General features: G+C 38.6%; 1 protein-coding gene across 3 annotated transcripts in view; it reads right to left on the reverse strand.

The window, feature by feature from the left end:
- The window catches only part of MEI4 (meiotic double-stranded break formation protein 4), a 112,827-nt gene extending 87,414 nt beyond the window's left edge, over positions 1-25,413 (reverse strand). For 2 of the 3 annotated variants that reach the window (XM_072036253.1, XM_072036252.1), the window contains exons 1-2: positions 24,535-25,413; positions 14,358-14,606 (exon numbers count right to left, since the gene is read on the reverse strand). In XM_072036253.1, coding sequence (XP_071892354.1) covers positions 14,358-14,606; positions 24,535-24,577 — 292 coding nt within the window. In that variant the 5' untranslated portion in view covers positions 24,578-25,413. The remainder of the gene's footprint in view (positions 1-14,357; positions 14,607-24,534) is intronic. The other variant, XM_021271202.4, reaches the window with a different exon arrangement.
- Between the last annotated feature and the right edge of the window lie 428 nt (positions 25,414-25,841).

The following is a 25,841-nucleotide window of genomic DNA, read 5'->3' on the forward strand; positions in this document are numbered from 1 at the left end:
GGAGTCAAAAGAAGTAAAGCACAGAAGTACGTGCAAATCCCATGTGCGTGTTTGTTGATTATCTTGAAGCTCCCACCATAAAGATATTCAAAAACTGCATGGGCAGCTTGTTCTAGGTGTCCCTACTTGAGCAGCAAGAGTTGGACCACTTGATCTCCAGAGGTCCCTCCCAACCTCAACCATTCTGTGATTTTGGAAAAAAAAAAACAAAAAAAAAAAAAACAGAAGAAAGGAATGGTACAGAAATATCTGTAAGAACCAAATTCAAAACAATCCCAAAATCAGAAGTAGTAGACAAAATACTCCTACCAGCAGGAGACAGTATTGCATTTGTGCTTAGGTTCCTCTTTGCCAAGATACCAAACACCTCTCCCAGGATCAGCTTCCAGAAAACCCTGTTACAGTTATTCCCCAATAGCAACATATTTCCAGTTGAATTTGTAATACAAAATGCTTTTAAAATGTTCAATGATTTATATGTTCTAGTCACATGGAGAGGAAGGAAAAGCTATCTTTTAATAAATAAACAATTCACCCAACAGGAAATATTCATGACTTCTCTCAAAATATCTGAAACCAGCTTGTTATTTACTTCTTGAAAGGATGTAAACTAATCACTATGTACATACCTATTATTTAAATGAGAACGTCTTGATGTTCACACCATATGGTTATCAAATACAAAAAGAAGGAACAGTATTAAGCCTGTCTTACACTAACTTCAGTGGCAATTTCAAGTAAAATTGAATATAAAAATACTAAAACAAGAAATAAAAAAAAGATTGCATGTTATACACTAATATCAACATTTCACAATACCTTTATAAAGGTAATGATATTTGTTCATGAGTAATCTTACAGGCTGTGTAAAAATGTTGCTCTGTAAAAATTGGATTCATTAAACATTTAAACTCTTAATTCCCATTTAGGACTTCAGCTTCTCAGCATATTAAGATTCTGAGCTGAAAATCACAACTCTGTGCTCACCAAACAAAGCAAGAGGCAGTCACAAAAAAATTACTGGGGTGCAAAGTCTGAAGCACTGGCATCCCTCTACACAAATCTACCACTGTGGAAAGAGCCTGGCCTGAAACATCAGCAGTTGCTTGAGGAACAAGGGAGTGACTTGTATACTGCACACAGTATGTAAACAAGGTTGTAGGTGCCCCTTTGAAACACGTCACTGCTGTACTAGAAGGCAGAGAGACTTTTATTATGGGAGAGAGATGCTAATCAGTTTGAGAAAATGGAGTCTTCAGGTACTCTTGATGCAGGAGAGCTCTGACAATCATAGCCCACCCCACTTCCGAAATGAATTCTGTCACTTCTGACTAGTCACCTTAACACAAACACCAAAGCTCAGTTCACGGACAAGAAAAGGAGGAGGAGCAGCCTGTTGCTTCATCGGTACAGGAAAATCATTTGTTTCCAGAGTGCCTGCTGTCAGCACTATGAACATAAGGATTCTCAGAGCTGTGCAAAGACAAGGGAACAAATGTTCATGGTCCTACCAATGCAAAATAAGCAAGGCAGTACCTGTAGCATAGGTGAGTGGGACGCGTGGTGATGGAAGATACTTTCTCAGACACTCGCACCAGCTGCTGCAGACTGGACAGAGTTTGAATGAGGAAGGCAACATGTTGCTGTACATGTGGTTCAAAATTTAAGAAATGAAGACAGGTCCCCAGCTGATGAGATTGTTGTGGATTCACAAGAGTGCCTGCAAGCCTTTTGCAGAGCTTAATATACCTGCAGTTATACTATCGACAAGGATTCCAATACAGAAAACAGTCTTAGAGGTGGCAGATGTAAGAAACAAATTAAGATACTATTTGAAGAAAAAAAAAAAAAGTAGTCCATTTTCAATCATTTGGCATTGTTTGTATTCCCCCACTTTGTGAGCCCACACAGATTAACACAAAGGTCTCTTAAAACTCAATTACCATTGATGGGCTCAGTTCCACTTTTTTTTATTTTTTTAGAAAAAAAAAAAAAGTCAATTAAAAACGAGACAGTAATATTCACAATCTTAGGAACTTCTTTAGTGATACTACTTTCCAAGTAGATATTCAGTCAATAAGTTCTAAAAGGAGAGGAAAACATACATGAAATGATTCGTGTTTCTTCCAATTCTGTTCACCTCTCCACCTCTACATTTTTCAGGACTCTGTTGTTTTTCCTTTAATCTTAATCGATAGATTTGTTGTAGGTGCACCTTCCATGAACAATGAATCAAGTCTGAGTTCCTCTTCTCACATGTATTAATGGTTTTCTTCACTTTTTCTTCATAACCTTGTTTGTGTGAGCCTGTCTCTATAACATCAATAACAAAGCTGTTTGAGAAAAACACCTGTCTGTTCTCCCTCTTAAAAGTCTGTTTAGCACACTATTGCTGTCCTGATCTAGAATGAAGGCATACTTCTGTATGTATCAAAGCAAACAAATTTTGCCCAGGTTTCTCACATATTCAGGTTATTATTTGAACATTTTGAAATCAAAATTAAAAATAATAAAGAGCTTCCTTTCTCCAAAGGAACGATTATTAGGTCTGCATCCAACACCTTACTTCTGCATTTCTGTGGATTTTTATACCCAGCTTGGAAAAGAAAGCTCTTCTTTTAAAGGCTGAAGTACTTCTTGCTGCACACTTTGTCCCTTGTAGGAATAATTTCACTGAATTGAACACAGGCCTGAGTAAAATTCCCAAATTAATTTGGTACCAGGATTTAAATGTTTCTCAGAAAGCCAAGAAGCACGTATTTCAATTTGTTATGGTTTTTACTTACACAAAGAATCAGAACATTTAGAACTCAGTAATAATTGAGAAGGATTTTGAGGATATAAATGTTAATTTTAGGAGATGTCTGTGGAAGACGCATAGATCTTCTGCAGTTCAAGTCAAACAGAGAATACTTGTGACAATGACAAGGAAGGATTTATCATCAGGTGATTAAATCAATTGAGACTTGGCGCAATTAACATTCATCAAGTAGCTCTTAATGCAAATGATGTAACATATGCTTTGTGATACTGACCATCTCAATGACATGACTGAAATCTGAGTTACGCTGGAGAGGGGATATTGCAAGATATTGTGTGAATTAATGTTACCTCTGAAGACTACCTGTCTGAACTGGGAGCACAATATTAGGTCTTACTAAAACAAAAACTCAGCTGCTCTAAGGGATGGGAAGTATCAGCCAGAGCACACAGCAATCATCTGGATGCTAGTGTATTAATAAGAATATAGTTCCAGATATTCTTCCTGATTTTACAAGTTGAAATGAGGTAGACTCCATAAGGAATCAGCTAGGTTATGCATTCCTAAAAACCATCTATTTTCTTGAAAACAATACCATAAAAATGTTTCATTTTTCTTTTGTGTGTTTGTATACACAGAAGCCCACAAAAAACACATAAAATATCTACTTAAGGAATCACAGTTAAGTTTGAGTTAAGCTAAGGTTGCCCCAACAGGCTGTAGAGCTTCACTCCCTGAAGATATTTAAGAGCTGTCTGGATGTGGTCCTGAGCAAGAGGCTCTGGGAGGCCCTGCACTGAGCAGGGGGTTGGTCCAGAGGTCCCTGCCAGCATCGGCCATTCTGGGATTTTGCCTTTGCAGAGGAAAATTTGATTGATTCTTAGCTCCCCAGCGTAGACTTAAAGGCAAGAGGATCCCAATTGCCGTGGCCACACTTTAAACTATTTTTTTTTTCCAACATGCATTCAGTTTTTCCCCAAATTATCATTCTGTTTACCAAAAGAAAGGGAACAATATACAACAAAATTATGGGTCCCAGTTGCTTTTATGAACCTTATTCCTGAAAATCACTGCGCATCTCATCAGGGACTCAATGTATACAGGGAATACACAAGAAAATCACAAACCCTTTCCTTTGCTAGGATAACTGGGTTGTTTTCATCTCTGAATGGGTTTGTTATAAAGAAACCTGGAAAGAAATAGATGTTGCTTGGGTCCCTTTGCCCCAAGTATGTGCCTAGGAGAGCTTAGCAATGTCGGCTGATAAGACAGACAGCGCCTGCTTTCAAAGGGAGAAAGTTTCCAGAACCAAACCAGACCTGTTATCCATGCAAGGAGCACTATTCTGAAATTTCAGTGACTGATTTTGCTCCAACTGGTGCATTTTTAAGAGAGCAGATTCACTTATTTAATTATTCTGAAAAGGCCTCAACTTTTATAAAGTTCGCCCATTGCGTCACTACAATTATGGGGAACAGATTTATCTCAACATCTTATTCCAAGAGACATTTTCTATGCTGAACGCATTTTAACCCCATTTTTGTCACCTCCTATCTGTCCTTAATTCCCTGTTCCCCTCCCAAAAAAAATAAAATACCTTTCAGGTTGCAAGAACTACTTCCAATGCTGCCTAATCACATCAGTACTGTTGGTAGAGGCAGGGGAGCACTACTAGTACACTTCATGTGTTAAAGGACTTCATTTTTGAAGTACTATCTGTCTGACCCCACCATGCCTAAAGAAAGCACTGGCCAGCCACCTTTGCTCAGTAGAGAGAAGAATTTCTTCACGTAAAAGAAGCCATCAGCCCTAGCCATCAGACAAAAATAATCAGATCTCTTTTCCGTAGCAACAAACCATTAACTTCTGCCCAATATGGAATTTTCTCACCTTGGAAAAAGGAAGCTAGGGAAATAAAGAAGCCAAAGATGTCCCTCAGAGCCTGACAACTCTTCTGCTCCTGTCCTGTTGCATTCCTTGCTCCCTGACAAACACCAGGGGAAAAGCAGCAGTGACAGGACATAGCAATCTCTAACAGCAGCTTATTCAAACATACTGATCTGAAGAAATAGTCTGTACATAGACTAGAAGTTCCAAGTTACCAGGGTAAGTTTATATTCCCATCTTACCTATACCATGGTGTAGGAGCTATTTGTTATGTGCTGTTCAAGACAGCTGTAAACATTTCACACCATTTTCTACTTTCAAGGGAAGGAAGTCATTTCTCCTAATAGACTAATAAGTTTTTATCATTACTGTTTAGTCTGATTTGGACTGCTGCTCCCTCCACTAAGGAGGAATATTCCTTTACGAGGCTGCAGCTTATATATTCACTGAGGAATCTGCATATGGTTTGGTCTGTTCTTTCTGGATTCACCTAGTTGGTTTCTTTCTCAAAAAGAGCTGAAAAAACCTAAAATATTATCAGTGTTCTTCCACTGCTCCTATCAACTTGAGCAGGCAGAGGAAACATTGCAAGCTAAGTTATTTGAGTCAGAGTTTCAGCCTTTCAGATGTCTGGAATCAAATTATTCAGAAAAGATTTTGGCTGGCTAGCACTCTTGCCGCTCACAACAAAGCAGGACTTCTCTGACTCCTTCTGTGCCTCCAAAGGAAGAGTTGGGGCTCTAAACTGAGCACCCAGAGGTTCTGCCTCTCTCTCTGCTGAGCCAGAAACACCCAGGCCATGACTTACAGGGAAGTGGAAAGGGAAAAGGCAGCTACTGGTATACTTCAGTGGAGGTCTGTACAGTTTAAAATCAATTTTATTTCAGATGATGAGCTGGTTGGTTCTAATCCTGCAAAAGCATAAGTATATAGAAACACTGAACTTTCAGCAAGAAAAAATTAATTCATACTGATGTACAAAGGAAATTGCTCCCTTTTTCCCGATGTACAGCTAACTGCCTCAAGAAATGCACTAAGTTAAGGCATGAAGCAGGGGATACAAAATGCTTTTTGTCTCTGGCTCTCCCTTACCTCCCCAAAGAGGTAAAAGTTGATGAAAATGTCTTGGCAGGGGAGGCAGAATTTAGGGGACAGTGTCCTGAAAAGTCAAATGCAGCCTCAAGACCCAGCTGCAAGTCAACCAGTCACATTACTCACATGTTCTGAATCAGAGTTCAGCTTCTCCCTTAACACATGGACATGCTATGGAAGGGTGTGCTGGCAGCCATATGCTACGGTGGAAGCTAAGAACAAGAACATGGGAGGGGCCGTCAGCATGTGGGAGATGAAGTTCTACTGTAAATGATCCTTAAAAGGAAGAATAAACTAATTATAAAGGAAAAAAGCAGAGAAAAAAAACACGCTGATTTTTTCTTTGTATTAGAGGAGCAACCAGTTCAGTTAAGTTCCTACCCACTGCATAAGATGAGAAAAATATGAACCAAGACTGAAGGTGAAGCTAAGAAAGAGAGAAAACAAAAACATGCTAAATACAAGTTTTGCTAAGAATATACCCTGGATAACTGACTCAGGACTTTTCAAGTCTGTCAGCCTAAAGTACTAAAGCAATAAACATCTATCCTCTAAATCATCATTCCCCAAATACATGCTGGACAAAAATTGGTAGAGTATTCCATTTATGCCTTCTTGAGTTGGAGTAACAGCTGCAAGCTTTTCACAACTCTTCAGCTGAGGCAGCCAAGAAACAATATGACTGTTGATTTAATGAACTGATCATGGTTAAGGAATTTTGCCTTAGAGGACAGGCACTTCAATCCGTGAATCTATCAAAAAAGGCAAGAAACTGATTCTTTTTTTTTTTTTCTATCCATAGGCATAGCTGTCAGGACAATACTGGCAAGGTGAAAAATAATGAACAATTACAAAGAATCACAGAGCAGTTCACGTTGGAAAAAACCTCTGGAGGCCATCCAATCCAACCTTTGCAGGCCCACCTAGAGCAGGTTGCTCAGGACCATGTTCAGGTGGCTTTTGAAGACCTCCAGGGAGGGAGACTGCGCAACCTGTGCAAATGCTCCATCACATGCACAGTGAAGTGCTGCCTGATGTTCAAAGGAAGCCTCCTGTGATTCAGTTTGTGCCCATTGCCTCTTGTCCTGGCACTGGGCACCACTGAAAAGAGCCTGGCTCCATCCTCCTTGCACCCTCCCTTATCAATATATATTGATAATAACCCACCATAAGCCTTGCCTACTCTAGGCTAAAGATTTTCTGCTCTCTCAGCTTTTCTTATGTGAGATGCTCCAGTCCCTTAAATCATCTTCACAGCCCTATGGTGGGCTCTCTCCAGCCTGTCCATGTCTCTTTTGTACTGAGGAGCCCGGGACTGGACACAGTACTCCAGGTGGCACCTCCCCTGTGCTGAGAAGAGCAGAAAGATCACCTCTCTCAGCCTCTGGCAATACTTTGTCTAATGCAGCCCAGGAAACCATCAGCCTTCTTTTTTAGCAAAGGCACACTGTTGGCTCATGGTCAAATTGGTGTCCACCAGGACTCCCAGGTCCTTTTCTGCCAGTCTGCTTTCCAGCCAGGTGGCCTCCAGCAAGAACTGGTGCCTGGGGTTGTTCCTCCTCAGGTGGAGGACTTTGCATTTCTCCTTACTGAACTCCATGAGGTTCCTTTCAGACCATTTCTCCAGCCTGTCATGGTCCGTCTACAAAAAAATTTGTTTCTCCTCCTTGAAAGACTGATAAACAACCAAAAGTATCACCATGTGGAAAGGATACCGGTGTCCTTGTATTCATAAAGACAACTGCACATAAAGTTAAATATGGAGTTTCCATCCAGAGCCAGTGAATACATACTGTGGCAACTTTATGAACAGCACATTAAACTATAACAACCCACGCTGGAAAACAAATCGTTTACCTGTAGCAAAACATGCTTCTCCCCCTCACTGACAATGCCCAAACATTTTAGTGCCACTGACAACAATGGATTAATAAGAATGGATTCAAACAATTTAGACAACACAGCTTTAGAAATGGGTACTTTGTGCTTTCTTCATGTGCTTTTACATCCATACTGTGTTTATCTTTATGTGAAGAAGGAAAACAGTCATCACAGTTTCAAAGAGCTCACAAGTTTTCCACATCAGGGAAATAAAACTTCATAGGCAGTCTCTAATCATTCCTGAAGCCTCTGAAAAACCTACTACGATTATTACAAACAGCAGGTGAGCTAGGACAGCTCTCACGTTCAGAATGCAGAGCGGGGAAGACAGCTGCAAAGTGAACCTCGGCTGAAAGACTCAAACTCTTCAGCTCTCAATATGCAGCACGAGACACAAATTCACCATCTGATGCTTACAGCATGAGATTTTCTGGTGACGGATTTTGTGGAACCACTGCTATTTTGCATTTATAGAACTGTTAAATAGGACATAAGAAAGCCAAAGAAAAAACAAAGATTTTAATTTTTTCAGAGTTTTCATTGGTTTAGGCAGGACAAAGGATCCATGGTAACTGTACATTACTTGGCCCATAAAAACAACCCAGTTTACTCTCATCCCTAAAGAGAACTTTGTTAGTGCAATATTAGGTAGAAAATGTAGTGAATATCACCCTTCAGGTGAGCAGGATGGAACACCACTTGCCTCACCTTCCTTTTAACTTCCTTCAAGCCTCTCAGCAGTAGGCACACATAACTTTATCCACAAATTTGAAAGTCTCAAAACAGGCACAACTCAGGAGATTTTTTTTTCCAGGCCAGAAGTAGGTGGTAGAGCATCCCATACTTCAGGCAGACTTTGCCTCTTCAACCATCCATTAAATTTTAGTCTCAGGTGTTCTTCTCTTAACATAAATCTTCGACTGAATCAACAGAAGAGTTCACAGACCTCACCAACAAATACCAGCAATGATCTTTCTTTACTCAAAAGCAACAGACTGATCACATCTCCAGTGTAAGCATAACCATGAATGCTCACTCAGCAGTTACACGTCTGATGAAGAGTATCTTCCTTCCAAAATAACAGATGGCTCAGTTTCATTATCAGGAGAATTTACATACCATGCCAGGATTTAAGGGGAACAAGAAAAACAAGACAGTCAAAAGAAATTCCACAAAACCCAGCCATGTCAAAGTTAAACTCCAAGAGCTGGAAAGTGTCCTTTCCTTTAAGGAAAGCATGCATGAAGAAACAAATGATGATACTATATTTTCCACATCTTTTTGCTTCCTTTCACCCTGAAAGGAAACTGAAAGGAAAGAATACATCCTACTTGTCTTGGACAGCACGTGAGGTAGAAGGGGCTGAAGTGAGCTTTCATAAATATTTAAAATTTCAGAAGGTTGTCGTGCTAACAGGTTTAACATCAGTACAAATAAATAAATAATAATAATAATAAAAACTCCAAGGGAAAAATCACTGGTCTTTCATTTTATTTGGGTGCTGGAGTTTTGTTCTCTTGGGAAATTGAAGGAATTTAGAAGTATAGACAGCATATCCTCATTTGTACTATCTATTATTCCATTACTTAAACACAGACTGCTAAACACAGACTGAAATTAAAGTTTGGCTTCATTGAGGAATGAGGCTTTGTCAGTTTGAAAGTTATTTTTACTCTTAAGCAAGCTTTGTGTTTGGAACAGGTTACAGAAGAGATGTACACAAACAGCAGCTAAATATGAACAGTTACTAAATCTCTTAAGAGAAAGACCTACTGTTAAAAAAGAAAAATAAAAAATGTTTCAACTTCTAGGTAAAGTCTAATACATTGCATTTTCCCCTCCCAGTCAAAGAAATCTTTTCACAAGGCAACAAAGAAGGTACAGTTTCAGTATAAAAGCATTCTAGTAAAAGTAAAGCATCATCAAGTTTTTGATCATATTCAGATGCAACTAGCTAGACATTTTGATTTCAGAAGCTCCTCTCAGCTGTGAACTGTCCTGGGAGTACTGGTGGATAGTCAGCTGAATATGAGCCAGCAGTGTGCTCAGGTGGCCAAGAAGGCCAACAGCATCCTGGCTTGCATAAGAAGCAGTGTGGCCAGCAAGGCTAGGGTGGTGATCGTCCCCCTGTACTCGGCTCTGGTGAGGCCGCACCTCGAGTACTGTGTTCAGTTTTGGGCCCCTCGCTACAAGAAGGACATCGAGGTGCTTGAGCGAGTTCAGAGAAGGGCGACAAAGCTGGTGAGGGGCCTGGAGAACAAGTCCTACGAGGAGTGGCTGAAGGAGCTGGGGCTGTTCAGCCTGGAGAAGAGGAGGCTCAGGGGCGACCTTATTGCTCTCTACAGGTACCTCAAAGGAGGCTGTAGTGAGGTGGGGGTTGGCCTGTTCTCCCACGTGCCTGGTGACAGGACAAGGGGGAATGGGCTTAAGTTGCACCAGGGGAGTTTTAGGTTAGATGTTAGGAAGAACTTCTTTACTGAAAGGGTTGTTAGACACTGGAACAGGCTGCCCAGGGAGGTGGTGGAGTCACCATCCCTGGAAGTCTTCAAAAGATGTTTAGATGTAGAGCTTAGGGATATGGTTTAGTGGAAGACTTGTTAGTGTTAGGTCAGAGGTTGGACTCGATGATCTTGAGGTCTCTTCCAACCTAGAAATTCTGTGAACTTCAGCCCATAGCATTTTGACTACCATCTCCCAGAGGCAATGTCTCCCCAGAGCCTGGAGACATCCTCCACTGCCCAGTTTCCAGGATCATCTTGTGCCACTGATCTCACAGGGAGTGGAGAAAGAACAGCTCACTCCACGTACACAAGTCAAATTAACTCAGACAGAACATGTTTCACTTTTCTTTTTAAAACGAATTTCACTACTTAACTCTGAAAGTATTGAAGATGGAATAATTATCAAAGTTCATATTAGCAAACCAGACAGTTAAGCTCTTGATTGCAAAAGACAGTTGCTGTCTTATTTTTTATTATGTTTAAGTTTATTATGTTTTTATGAAAAACCCTTCCTAGTGTATCAAGACTGCCTGAATCTTCTGAAATGCAGAACACTGAAGGAGACATACACCTAAAGATTTTGTAAATGATTAAAGGAGAGAAGGATATAATTGCCCATGAAAGACATGGTACAGTCAGTCCAATCAGGAAGATCAAATAAATGATCTTCCTTTCATGAGTGACTGACCTAATCATCAGAGCCCAGGATCTAACAGCATTATCAGATTTCAATTATCCAGACATTTCAGAAAAAGAAATATACAACACAGACTCTTCCCAAAATCGCTAAAATGTGCTAGAAAATGAAAATTGATACTGAGGTGGAAAAAGCAGACAGTGATGATCTCCATTCCACTCTTAAAGTGTGGGATACAAGTTAATAATGCCAGGATTATGGGTAAGATTTATTAACTTGAACAACTGTGGCTGTGAAACACAATGGCATACTTGATCTCAGGAACACAAGAGGAAAAAAAAAAATCAGGAAAAAAAATACTTGAAACCCTCTTCAAACAATGTTAAAGTACAAAGATTGAAGATTTACAAAATGGAAGTTATGTCAAGGTTCCCAAGTAAGAAAAAAAAAAAACACAAACAAAAACAATTATAAAAGTTCCTAGGGATCAAAGTGTGAAAAAGCAAAACACTAAGCAAGATGCAACTGTGAAGGGAAACCAAGGATTAGGTGAAATCATATCACATTATTATAAACAGAACAATAGATATTATCAATAGATTTTGATATGAGAAAATGGTGGTTTTGTTTTTGTCTTTTTTGTAGTAGCTTTAACTGAAAAGGGCAACTAAATTAGATTATTAGAACACCAAATAGTAAAATGTTATGTGAAAATGGGGCAGGACATCATCCTCAGATAAAGGAGAACCCTTGAGAGAATGCATGGGCAATTTAGACATTTATCACTAATTATCAGTTTATAATACTGAAAGAAAACAAAACAAATTCACAATGAAAAGATGTTATGTTTCGGAATTTGTGAAACACGGGTGAAGTAAATATATATTTTTTATATATAAGGTTTATGTAGAATCTGTTTCAAAAAGGAGAATCAAAAAGCAGTCACTGTAACACCTGTTTCTGGAATAAATCATCAAGCAACCGATACATAAACACCCAGAACAAAGCAAGAATAGTAACAGTTGGTGTGGATTTTTTTAGTAAAAAAACATGTCAAGTCAATCTAAAATTTTCTTTATGAGAGTGTAACAGGTTTTCTGACTACAGAAAAACAGTAAACATTGTTATCATGGCAGTTTCACATAATGCTCTCATATACAAATGCAGGAAGCATGATAGAGGAACCTTCTTCAACATGGGTACTAAGCCATTTAGAAAAACATGCTCTAGAAGTTCTCATGATTGAAAGACAATGAAAAACCATAAATCAGTGGTTCCTTACCAGACTGAAACAACATACTAAACATGGTATCTTACACATAAGTCATCTACCGGACTTCAGTAGGTCTTTGACACAGTCCCACACAGCATCCTGATCTTCCAGTTTGAAAGATGCATTTGAAAGGTGGACCATTCAGTAGGTAAGGAATTGGCCTGAAGGCCACACCCAGAAAGTGGTGGTCAAGGGCTCGATGTCCAGGTGGAGGCCAGTGATGAGTGGTGTCCCTCAGGGGTCTCTCCTGGGACCGATACTCTTTAATATCTTCATCAACGACATAGACAGTGGGATTAAGTGCACCCTCAGCAGATTTGTAGATGACACCAAGCTGTGTGGTGCAGTTGATACAAGAGAAGGAAGGGATGACATCCAAAGGGACCTAGACAAGCTTGATAATTGGGCGCACATGAACCAAATGAGGTCCAACGAGTCCAACTGCAAGGTGCTGCACCTGGATCAGAGCAATCCCACGCAGGAGGACAGGATGGGAAAGGAAGTCATTGAGAGCATCCCTGCAGAGAAGGACTTGGGGGGTTCTGGTGGAAAAATATCTTGACATGAACCAGCAGGGTGCGCTTTCAGGCCAGAAGGCCAACTGCTTCCTGGGCTGCATCAACAGAGGAGTGGCCAGCAGGGCAAGGGATTGTCTCCATCTGCTCTGCCCTCGTGAGGCCCCACCTGGAGTGTTGTGTCCAGGGCTGGGGCCCCAGCACAAGAAGGATGTGGGGCTGTTAGAGCGGGTCCAGAGGAGGGCACAAAGATGAAAGGGCTGGAGCACCTCTGCTATGAAGAAAGGCTGAGAGCTGGGGATGTTCAGCCTGGAGAAGAAAACGCCATAGGGAGACCTCATTTCAGCCTTTCAGTACTTAAATGGGTCTTCTAAAAAAGACACAAAGTGACTTTTTACAAGGGCAGATACTGACAGGACAAGGGGAGACAGTTTTAAGCTAAAAGAGGGAAAATTTAGATTAGATGTTAAGAGGAAATTCTTCAGAGGGTGGTGAGTCACAGGAACAGGTTGCCCAGAGAGGCTGCGAATGCCCCATCCTTGGAGGTGTTAAAGGCCAGGTTGGATGGGGTCCTGGCCAACCTGATAACTTGATAAAACTTCCACATAAAAGAACTTTGTATGTCCCACCATTGTGACCCATTCATGTAGACTAAGTGTAACCACAAAGGAAGAGACACTACAACACAAAGCAATACTTTCACTCTACTTATAGAAGGCAATAAAACCTCAGCTGACCATGATATCCACCACCCTTGAAGAGCACACTACATTTCAAGAAAGATGAGGGCCATCTGGAAAGAGGCCATTGCTGAGTATGATTGGAGATACAGAATAATTAACTGTGAGTGAAGGAATGAAAAAAGTGGAATTGTCTAGGAACTAGGAAAAAGGAAGCAGAGATGGGAGATCTAGCAAATCTTCAATTACATTCAAGTGCGCTATACAGAGAAAGAAAATGGCAAAAGTAGTAAAGAGGTTGAATTGTAGTAAGAAAGCTCCATTTAGACACTAACGTAAACAAAATCTTATTAAGCTAATGAGGTACTGGAACAAACTGTCAGGAATGATCACGGAGCTTAAGAAAAATCTCTCAAAATTTACTTGCAGATAGAGGGGAACTAAGAGACATGCGACCAGTTCCAGGCTTCTGATTTAGTGACTCCTTTTATCTACCTTTATTAACACGGTTGTTTAAAACAAACAAACTTTCTTTTCTCCAAAATAGTGTTTTTTGGTTTTTTTTTAATAGTCTTTAATTAAAAGCTTTCCTGAATCCTACAATATCAGGCTCACAATTTTATCACATCAGAATAAATATTCATAGTATCCACAGTCTATCCACATTAACAGACGCAGCATACATATGGCCCATTAGACATTCCTAGCTTTTTCTCTCACATGTATTAAAGTTATGCTTTCAACAGATTAGGCCTAAATTCTACCACTTTAAACATGCTTAAAATTAAAGTCATATTACATATATATAAGACCCTAATGTTTCCCAGATTATAGAGTAAGATTTTGTATAACATACATACAGTAATATCTGTACATCTGCCATTATTCCATATGATACACGTTGATTTTGAAGGTTGAAATATATATTCTAAATATGTATTAAATTCTCTAGCTAAATCCCATTGCAACTGGTGTAACTGCCCTATTACTTCAGGTTTTTGGAAAAACAGGAAGCTGTACACTAAAGACTACAGTACCTAGGTACAAGAAATGGTGCAGCCAACATGAAAGCTGTTTTGTCTTTTGCTACTGCAACATAGAAATAGCCAGAAATGATTTCAGAAACTTACCACTTTCCAAGCAGACTCTCCGACAGATCTTGTTCAAAAGAAGTTCTTGACGTAATCGAAAAACTTCAGCTTCTAGTACTTCAACTTTCGATCTCCAGCCAAAATCTTGTTCAGATACAATTTTGGCTAGGTGCTCAGTGTATTCTTTGCAGCTTTTCCCTGGTGGCTTTGAGTGGATAATTGCAAAAGCCAGAGCCAGTTTTGATATTTTCAAATACCAGACTTGATTTTCTCTTCTGCCTTTGTCTTCTATTACATTAGGAAAAAACAAAAACAGAAAATAATATCACCATGACTTTATCAAAGCAAATTATGCACACTCTTTTTTTGGCTTTGAAAACTGTTCAACAGTGAGACCAATTATTTTATTTCTAGTGCATTCCTAAAATCAATCAAAGAGAAGAACCATAAACAGTTGTCCACAATGTGAAAACAAAGCATACATACATGAGCTGCGCCCCAGCTATAACAATAAAACTCAGTGTTTGAGAATAATTATGTAAATTAACAAGCACTTCAGATAGGCTTATTCTTGCAAAATGTTAAATGTAAACGTTGTCTCCACTAAAACAAAAATGAAAACATTAAGAATCCTAAAAAACAAACAAACAAAACTACTAAAAACCTAACAGCACGAGTGAAGAATGGGGCTATACTAGCTTAAACCCAACACATACTATTTCTTCATAGTGTACCAAAAAGACCCAATTCTCAAAAAAATAAAAAGTAAACACCTGAGGATGTTGGTAGTTTCCAGCTTTGGACACCTGGTAATGCTGCACTTCTGGTCCTAAATCTACATTATATCTCAGGCCTGCAGAAAGTCTTTGCTGAGAAGTACTGTTACAAAAAGCAGACTAAAGCTGGAATAAAGGTGTCTTTTCTTTCCTATTCTTGCCATCAACATCCATAAATTTAATCTCCTCCCTTCAAAGTAAGAATACACATCTTCACTCATAACTCACACAACTTCACTTAGAAGTAAGGTTCTTCACAGCAGTCAAGTAAGCTTTGAAACAAGAACTTATAATATATGCATGAACACAGGCAAGTGTAATTTTGTAAGTGTAAAATGACTGCATTGACAAAAAACACATCCTGAAGTTTTCTAATTTTATGGATTATAGGAACAAACAAATGAAAAGTAAAGAGGAGACTGAGGTGAAAACAAAATATGGCTACAAGAGAACAGCAGACAAGAAAAAGAACTTCAAAGTGACATAAGTGGCTAGTAAGACAAGCAAGGACATTTTTATAAGCTCTTTTACAAACCGCAAGGATGAGGCAAATGGAATTACTGGGGTCAGAGAAAGAAAAGGCTTATCTAGATGATTATGTTATGGGCAATAGCACAGGACTTAGGAACAAAAAGGGAAAAAAATAAATGAAAAACATCAAGTAAAATCCAGGCTAACTAGCAATATTTTATTATTACTTTTTTTTCTAATTCTGCACTATTTTCATTCAGTATTTCACACCATGTTTACTTAAAAAACAACAACAAAAAAAACCCACATTATTTCCAGAAGAAAAAAAAGCCTTCTTATGCTTTCATCCTGGCATTAACACAAAAATTATCCATAATACTATTTTTTTCCTCTCATTTTGCACGATTATTAGATAACAAGTACTATAATAAATTGTGTCAAATAACTGTGAACAATAGTAATAGCACAGGTTTCAGTAAGGGACTTTATATCACCCTTTCACCAGATCATCTGATACCATTAAGCTGATTTCTTCCTTTGGTTCTCCTCTGCTTCAGACAGTAAGGCATATAACACCATTCATTTATTTATCCAGCACATGCACTTAGAGAAGAGTTGCCTTTCAAACATTTCCTTTTCCTATTTACCTATAAAACGCACAAACAATTCCTGTGCATTCCTTGCATGTTATCCACTCAGATACACCAGTCACATTTTGAAGTGTGAGCAGAGGATAAGACCACAAGGATTCCTGAGGATCTACCACAGCCATTCTCTAAATTATTTTCCTCCACTTGAAACACGACATTCCTGCTCTGACAGTGCAAAAACAATTAGTCTAAGCCACCAGGGCACTGATAAAGATTAATGAAAGAGTAAGCCCTTAGAAACTGCACAATACTATCTATACCCACTGCCTAAAGCAGTCGAACATTAAATAAATGATACTTCATATATAATTTCTTCCTTGTAAAATCTATTTCACTCAACTTTTCCATTCATAGCTAGGAACTCCATTGAAAAACTGCAAGTTAATTCCCTCAGCCCCAAAGAATCAACATCTCTGTGGAACAACTAATTGATTTAAGACACCCTTTCGCCTTATCTATCAAAGGAAATGTTTTACAAATGCAGAACCACACAAGCAACTAAGCTACTGTCAAAGCTGTGACTAAAATGAAATACATAGGACCACACAGGAAAAAAAAAAAAAAAAAAAAACAGTAACAATTGGGGATCCAGCATTTTTGGTTCTGAACTGATGTGGTCCCCAGATTATCTCATGTTCTTAAATAGAAGTTTCACTTAGGTATCACTCAAACTGCATGTCAAGCTCTATTCTTGCTAAGTTCCCTTGCAGAGCAGAGCCAAAAACTCAGGCAGCCAGAAACTCTTCTTCTTACAAATTGCTTTCATTTCTGGTTTATCATTTTGATATCTCTGGAGACTTCTTTGCAAAAGCTTTCTGATTCACCTCCTTTAAAAAAATATACAGGCTCACTTTCTACTCTATAACATGTACGAGCCAGTACGAGCATTTTCCCATAAATTACATTCTGGAAAGCTGCAGAAGGATAGATATTTCAGTATGGGTCAGGAGACGATATTTAATTTCAGCTCTTTGTGACTGTTTATATACCTTTTATCATTAGAGAATCAACATCAACACCTTCTTTTCATGCAGTTTATTTCTACTCATGCACCAGACAAAGAGCCAAAGTCTGCTGTTTGACCACTGATACTTCATCGCCATGCGCTTCATGTGTCTCAGCCCATAACTCTGCATTGGCAAAGGAAGTAAATAAATCCACATAGCCTCTAAAAATCCACTATTGACAGAACATGTCTACATTACTTGAAGTAAAACCCAAGAATTCTGAAAGTTCTCTCTGACTATCCCAAGTTTGCAGCCTTTGTAATTGAAATATCCAATGATTCACAGTCAAGAAAAAAGTGCCTTCCCTCACACCCCCCAAAAACTAGACAAGTATTCTAAGCAACTGGTGGGAATAGTTGAGACTGAATTTCTGCAGCTCGAGAAAGAGTATGAAATGCTGCTTTAGTAAGATTTTTCCCTACTTAGGGCATTATTGAGTCACTTTGTTTTCCTTTTTAGAAGGCACTACTATATTTTAATCAGAGCATAACACTTAGTGGACATATTATACAACCCAGACACAGATAAGCAAAAGGCTCTTTCACCACACTGAAATGTTACTTACTAAAGGCAATATATGACTAATAAAACACATAAACCATACTAGTTTTGCTTCAAAACACTGAGCAGCATTCCACCTTAATACTTTGGACATAGAGTTAAGCCTTTTCCTCTTTAACATCTTCAATATACCCACTTTTACAGTAGGAGTACCTTATACTGAATGAGCTTAATGATGTGCTCTTACTCTGAAAAAAGAATTGCTTCTTTTGTGGAAAAATTCCCTGTAAAGATGTTGTTCAAAAGAAAAAAAAAAAAAAAAAGCAGTACTGATTACAAAGTTGGAGAAAATTCTGCTGGAATCTCAAAATCTCATTTTAAATCAAGTAATTTATAAGAAATGATGATATACCTGCATGTATTTCTGGAACCAATGTATTTCATACAAATTTTATTGGGTACACAGCTTGTTTACCTTCTTCCTATTGCTCTCCCATCACCATCTCTCTCCTTTTTTCCTTTTTTATGATCACGGAAAGAGAAGGCTCCGGGAGAAAAAGCAGCAGCTGTAAGAATGGATTCAAGTTTTCCACAACTCCCTAAACAGAAAGCCACTCTCTCACTAACCACTGCAAAAATATCCTAGAAAATAACTCAGTGGTTGATGCTGTTAGATATGGGGGTCCTTGCCAATTGTGCATTAGCAAAAAGTGCAGAGCAATCTGTTGCTCTCAGGAAGTGCTGCACCAAAGACCACCAAATGCGAATGCATTCCACTAAAAGCATATTGGCAGCTACAGAGCTGTATCAATGCTATTTTCCCTCATATCAGCATAAAAGTGACACCAGTGGTTAGGCACAAAAAGAAAAAAAAAAAAAAAGAAAAAAGGTTCAAAACCAAACCAGAAATTTTCCTTGGTTCGGGATAACACAACGAGAGCAGAAAGAAGTAGGTCTAGCTGACTAGTGCCAAAATATATCTGATAGGAACCAGTAGGATGAGGAATTATCCAGCAAAACAGAACTGGTACCCAAGTTACTCAAGGACAATAGGGAGAATAGCTACTTACTAACAAAGCTCCACTTGCGTGTTCACTCAATGGTTAAAGAGGAAACCACTAACACCCAGCAAAAACACCCTGCTAGAAGTGGGAAGCAGTACCCCAACAACAGATATCAACTGGTAAGTTCCCTGTGCAAAGCCTCGATCCACAGACTGATCCTGGAAGTGCAATCAGAAGATGGGATCAGCTAAAACTGCTGTCAAACAGGACGGGGCCTCCAGTTTCTTGACCCAAATAAGGAACCCTTTCTCCAGCCCTCTAACTCAACCCTGTTGAGGTCCCAGCTGAGAAATCCTTCAGCTGCTGAAATAATTCCAAAAGAAGTCATCAACCATCCTATACAGCTGTGTGTTAGATAACAAGGGGGACTAAGAGGTAGTGTAAGATCCTTTGAGGACCTTAGATATAAACAGAAAAACAGAAATGGGCTAAATCTTACTACACCAATTCGCCAGTCCTGCTGTTGTGCAGCTGCATATGATACAGCATTTCATATTACACCATCAGCTACAGTAAGATACCTTTATGGCAAGTCTCACCTCAGTTTTAACACTGTCTGCTATACATGAAGAGGAAAGAATTCTCAAATAATAAAAAAAAAAAAAAAAAAGCTATTTTCAGGTGATCACTGAAGTCTGCTTTCTTTCCATTGAGAAACTTCATGTATTTAGGACTACTCTAAAGGTCAAAGATTTCCTATTATTGGTAAAAATATATATATATATATATATAAAATTGTTCATTATTTAAAAAAAAACAACATTCAAAACACCTATTAAAGCCATGAAACTTGCACCTAAATTTAAATCACTCACTAAAATCATTTAAGTAGCTAGAAAGCATACTATCGTTTGCTTCAGATTTCTTTCGCATGCAAAATTAAAACAGCCTAATTTAAAAGTATCAACTCTGACCATGAATACCAGTACTTGAAAGAAATACAAATTCACGTGAATTGGAAACAGAGGCAGGAGCTCTGAAGCTCAGTACAAGTCTGCCAGCAGTTCAAGCATCCCTGTTCGTATCAGCTGGCTGCTGAACAGCACTACCACAAGTGGCTGATTGTGCACCTCGCTAGTTAGTGGTCCCCACTTGCCTCCCTCTATGAGGTTCTCAAAAACTGAAAGTTGAGCTCTTGCACAGGACATGAAACAAAGAACTTCCAAAGCCTGCTACTGGCACAAAAGCATCCCTTCCACCCCAGCACTCTCTTGGCTGTTGGCAGATGCCTTTCTACCTCTTACCTGTTTCTTACTGTTTCTTTTTTTCACCGTTAAATACACACAACTAAACAGTGCAGTTCAACCTCCTGAATGCATAGCCGTTGCTTTCTTTGCAGCACACAACACCAAATTAAGTCTCTAGAGTAATATATATGTAACATAAGAATATATATATATATTTTTATGGATGCTTTCTGGCTTTTTTTTTTTCCTCTTTTCCTCATGCAGAAATTGCAATAGCATCAACCACAGGCTGATAGGGATACCAATTTTCTGTTTGAACACTGTCCCGGGGAGCCCGTTCCAGCACCTGGCCACCCTCTCAGTGAAGAACTTTTTCCTGACATCCAGTCTGAACCTCAGTTAACCCAGAAAGATCCTCTAACATCACCAAAATGATAACCCTGGGCCAAACCAGACGTACTTCATTCTCCCTCATCGAGTTCTGGGTTCCTCTACTGGGCACCGACCACAGAAAGTGCCTGCCAGACACAGAGGGATTAGCTAATTGGTTCACACAAGCAAATCCTCAGGTCAAGAGCTTTTAAAAAGTATTTTGGAAGTTATTTATGGGTAAGGGACGTGAGTTTTAAATAAATAATCTTCTTGAACTCTACCTATAATTTTCTGACTGACCTCGAAGACATGGAAATTACAGGATGGGGGTGACAGGATGGAGAAGGGGGTTAAATGAGTGCTTTTATAAAAACACAGTTATACTGTGATTTAAAATAAGGCACCTCAAAATACAAACAAAACCTGAATTTGTTTGAAATAATTCAGTATTAGAGGAATACTCATGTCACAGGACTACACACCTTAGGCCTGATTCCTAAGTTTATCCATGTAATTCATGGCTAATAATGGAAGAAACTTCTTCAAATTCCATTGGCAAAACCTTACTGTTTACAGGACATTTATTTCTTATTCAGAACATCATCATCTAAGACTGAAAGCTCTAAAAATTAATACAGTAAGACACAAAATAGACTGTAACTCAATTAACTTCCAGGGCATCAAGGGCTTAGTTCTCTTCACATGTGAAATAGATGATACACATTAAAGGACTGGTCTGTCAATTTCACGCTGAAGACAAAGGTGAAAATATTGCCAGTATCTGTGTAACCTCATTGTGCGTTACATGACAGCAACCAAGACACTGACCTATTATAATGGCACACAAAACAGGTCACAAAATGATGCGAGTGCTCTAGCGGAACTGAGCTGAGCTGCAGACACATATGGCTATAACATTAAGCAACGATAAAATAAACTTGATTTAATTAGTATGCCAAACATAATACTGTCTTTTATGCATATAATAAATAATGATAATGGGACAGCTGCATAATCAAGATGAACTAAAGTATGCCTTGTGTTCCAATTAAGCAGCTTTTATTGTAAAAATGTATAAAATGCATATTAAACCAAAGCTGCTTGATGGTGTCATTTTTAAACAACATAATATACAAACATATGTAATGTAGATATAGTTACTGAGGGAAACATTCAATTTTACTACCATAATCTGAAACAATACCTCCAGCATATTCTTTTGTTGTTGTTGTTTATGGACTCAAGATGCTAAAGTGATACTGAAAATAATAAATATTTAAAAGATGTTATATCAAAAGCACAAGGAAACTTGATTAAAACGCACCATGAGATTTATTTCTTCAAACCATTTAACTCTTAAAGCATTTTAGCTTCTAAAATGGAGTCATAAATTCTCCAAAAACAATTAAGAAGAACGATTTGAAAAATATGTTAGAGCTTTTTAACATTCACCACCTGTAAACATTGCCTAGCGTTAAGAACATAAGCAAGCATAACCCCTCAGGATTTTGGTAAAACTGAAGAGTCAGGATTTATCTCCTCGTAACTACAGAAATCTACAGTGCAGACGGCTACAGCTGAGTTAACTGTCTAAACTTCCTTTAGAGATCAATGTGCAGAAACAGGGATTTCTAATAACACTTTGTCAAGTGATTTGTACCTCTGCCTTATGATGACATTGTTCATGGCCCAGAAACGTTTGTTTCCCTCCTTGGACTACAAACAGAGCTCAAATGATGGGATCAGATGCACATACACATATTGTGCACTATGAGATGAGTGCACCACAGGCACCTAAAGCTCAGACCTGCAAAAAATACTTAGATGTCTAGCTAACAAGTGAAATTATGCAGGGTTAAAATAAATACTTTTTAAAGTAAGTTTGTAATTCTAGGTTTTCTGAACACCTCAGAAGGAATTAAGTTTTCTAGAATAAAACACAGAAATCATGGAAAAACTTTGAGAACCTTGAACATTTCAACAGTGTTCATGCACAAAAAATCTTGGCATACAGATGCCAAGTAAAACACGAGAGGCATCAAGTATCTAGAAGTCCAGAATTAAATAAACATGAAACAACTAGATTGGCCCTTCATAAAGTTTATCCGCATTAGTCTTACGCAAGATCACATTAGAAAATTATACTTTATTTCCTCCCATTTTAAAACGTGTAAACTCCCATTTTTAGCTATTAAAGAAAACTGCCTTCTGCATATATATACGCATATATACATATATATAGTGTATATATATTTATACACACACACTTGTGGCTGAGAAAGCAATTTATATATAATACATATATATTTCCATGACTGTATTACATGCTTAGATTAACTCTTTCAAGGTTTGAACTGTTTTGGCATTTTGGTTTCTGAACAGAACCAGCTGACTGTTGTTTTTTTTCTTTTCCCCTAACATGCTGTTGCAGTGAAACAAACATAGAAGAATCCTAAGTCACTCAAAAGTTCAACCCTGTCAATCTTATTAAAGAAACATTACAAAGTATTGGCAGCAAGGACAGCTTATGCACTACAGGAGCCTTAAAGAAATAAAAGGATTCTACTTTTGTTCTATACCCATCAGAATAGGCCAAGTAGAAAACCCTAATGTAAGCCTGAGATTTCTGATCATTTTAAATTATGTGTATGTTCTCCCTTGAAGCTGAGAGTTCTTCCTTTTGCACTTTTTTCTCCACCAACATTTTTTTTTTTTTTGGCTGTGGCTCTTACAATGCTATCTAGTGAATCTGACACACATTACAAGTACCACTACCATGTTTTTCTTTACTATTCTCAGCAATGAAGACGTGTGTATGGATGTAAAAGGGCATTTATTCTACAAAGCCCACTGCTCAGAAATTAAAGTATAACCGGGGTGGACATCTTTCTGCTCTTATTTTAGCATGTAATTTTTTCCCCTACAGAAACAAAACTGTAATTAGTTGGAAATTGAGAATATATTTCTCATTACTGCTTTACAAAATACACTGTGAAAGTCAGATCTTTAGTCGTTTACAAAAATTCACATGTTGCTAATAGTATTTAGTCACATAAAAGGATAAATTTACAGTTGACGTTTTGGACTATGAATATATGTATCTTTACATAAAGATACATAAAGACTATCTTTAGTCTTTATATACTGCCAAGTTGCAACAAAAAAGTTGCTGTACCTCCAAGCTTTATCTACTGCATTAGTTCCTGAATTTAGAATTTCAGAGAAGAATTTTAAAAAGGCAATCATAAACCGTTTGGGAGATTATACAGGGATTATTTGGCTTCTTTCTACTTCCCACGTTAAAAAAATATACTGAATAAAACATTACCATACTTTTCAATTTCACATTTCCAACCTTTATCTGAACAGTTCCATTCTCACAAGTTTTTTATATCTGCAAAATCAGTAGCTTTCAGTGAACAAGCAACTTGCAGGTAACTTAGCAGAAAGCTTGGCTTCCTCACACAAATTTTATACTGGCAGAATGAAAGATGAGTTTGTTCAAGAGAAGCCAAATGTTTTTTGAGACAAAGAGAAGAATAGCAGGCTACTAGGAATTTAGTACTCTAAAAAGCATACAGTATCTGATGAAGAACAAAGCTTTATATTTATTATAGATGATAACATAACAATAACCACAATTAAATGCATAGTTCTTGAATATCGTTTTGTGAAGCACTGGAAGTTGTAAAAGATAGTCACAGTGAAAGTGACTTGTCAAGCATTCACAACCAAGTCTATAGGAAATAAATTACTTCTTACACTTCAGTTCTGTTCAATTACTCCTTTATTCACAGCTCACCCTGAAGAGCCCCGTCCCAACAAGCCGAGCCATGGCAGCCCAAAGCAGCCCCTCACACAGCTTGCCCAGGACAAAATGGCTCCAGGTTCACCAGGCCCACGCAGGCAGACAGTGATCAACTGCTCACATGCTGAAACAAAGATGTCTGCTTCTGTCACTGGATTCACTGGTGCACCAGATAATTACCAGATCTCCACACAAAACATGATATTTACAAACACACTGTCTCCCCACACAGCAACAGCAGTGGCAGGCCATGCACTCACACCAACAAAATGGCGTCTGGGTGGGGGCATCTCCTCAGGCCGGTGCCCAGCACCTTCACCCAGCCACCCTTAGCATTTCCCTGGCCCTATGGAGAAGGCTTTCAGAAAGCCTCAACCCACCTGCAGCAGGACCCCTGCTTTGGGGGACGCTCCGGAGCTCCATGGCAAGCCCTCACAGGCGGCACACTCAGATCCACGCTGCCCCCTCACAGGTGGCAGCCCAGCCCCAGGGCTGAGGGGCTGCACTGGGGTAGGCAAGCTCCTGGCTCCAAGCCTGCCTGGGCCTTGCCAGGCCCTTGCTTAGGCTGAGGGAAAAACAAGGCTGGGGAAGCATGGAAGCCTTGTAGAAGATGGCCAAATTAACAACTACCTCCCTGGTTTCAGAAAGGGAGTCCCCCTGCACGAGGGAAGTGGGCATGCAAGGCTCTGAGAGGTGCAGAGGCAGTGGCTTGGTTCATGGGCTGGAGCTGCTAGTCAATAAGGCTCTTAATTTTACTTTTCATGTTGGCTGTTGAGGTGGTGTTTTCATTTAGAGCTCATCATCATCACCTGTGTCTCATAAAATGGTCCTCCATGTTTTTATGCTGGTGGATGCTTGGTGTCAAGCTGACATTAGTTTTATTGAGTAAGAAGGTCTCATGAACTTCTTGATTAATTAGGTTCTCTTTTCTTGTTTGGATATCCATGAGATCTTAAAAACTTTGAAACAGTATTTCTTTAACAGTACATTGGAGATGTATGCTCCCTTTTGGCTTACACACTGTGATCAAAGCTTGCCAATCAGCTGAAGAAGTTATTATTGTATGTATAATTAAATTCTTTACAAAAGCTATGCTGAAAAGTTTGTGTTGAGTCCTTCTTGGCCAGAAATGGTCTCTCAGCAGTTGATGAAGGAGGAGAGGGAGGGCAGGAGGCAAGATAAGAAATCAGTGAGGGAGTTGGTTGCATTGGAGTTAGATTTATCAAAATTTATAAAACTCCTCAGTATAGGAGGACTGATCTTTGTAAACACAGAAGTATTCAGCTATGACAAGTAATATGTATTTTTAAAATTCTCACCCCCCCCCCTTTTTTTCTTGGATAATTTAAACAGCTTTGTTTTCAACACTTTAAGCTAATTTATTAAAAAAATCCTAATGCGTTTATCAAGATACATAGTGTCAGATTTCTGATCTTTTTTTTTTCCTTGAAAAATAAATTCACCATTCTCACTACAGAAAACACATTGCAACTTTCATTTTATACTCCAAATGATAAAAATAAATTAGACTGAATAATTTAGAGAGTATTTTCTTTCTGACGGTGCTACTTATTTTTCAGTGAAGCCCAGAGGAAAAAATAACAAAATATTCTCCAGACTTTTTATATTACTATTTTACTTCACAACAACTTACCAGCAGCCATACTTTGTTTATCCTTTCCTGTGT

Source organism: Anas platyrhynchos, chromosome 3 (genome assembly GCF_047663525.1).
Source record: "Anas platyrhynchos isolate ZD024472 breed Pekin duck chromosome 3, IASCAAS_PekinDuck_T2T, whole genome shotgun sequence".
NCBI classification, from domain to species: Eukaryota; Metazoa; Chordata; class Aves; order Anseriformes; family Anatidae; genus Anas; species Anas platyrhynchos.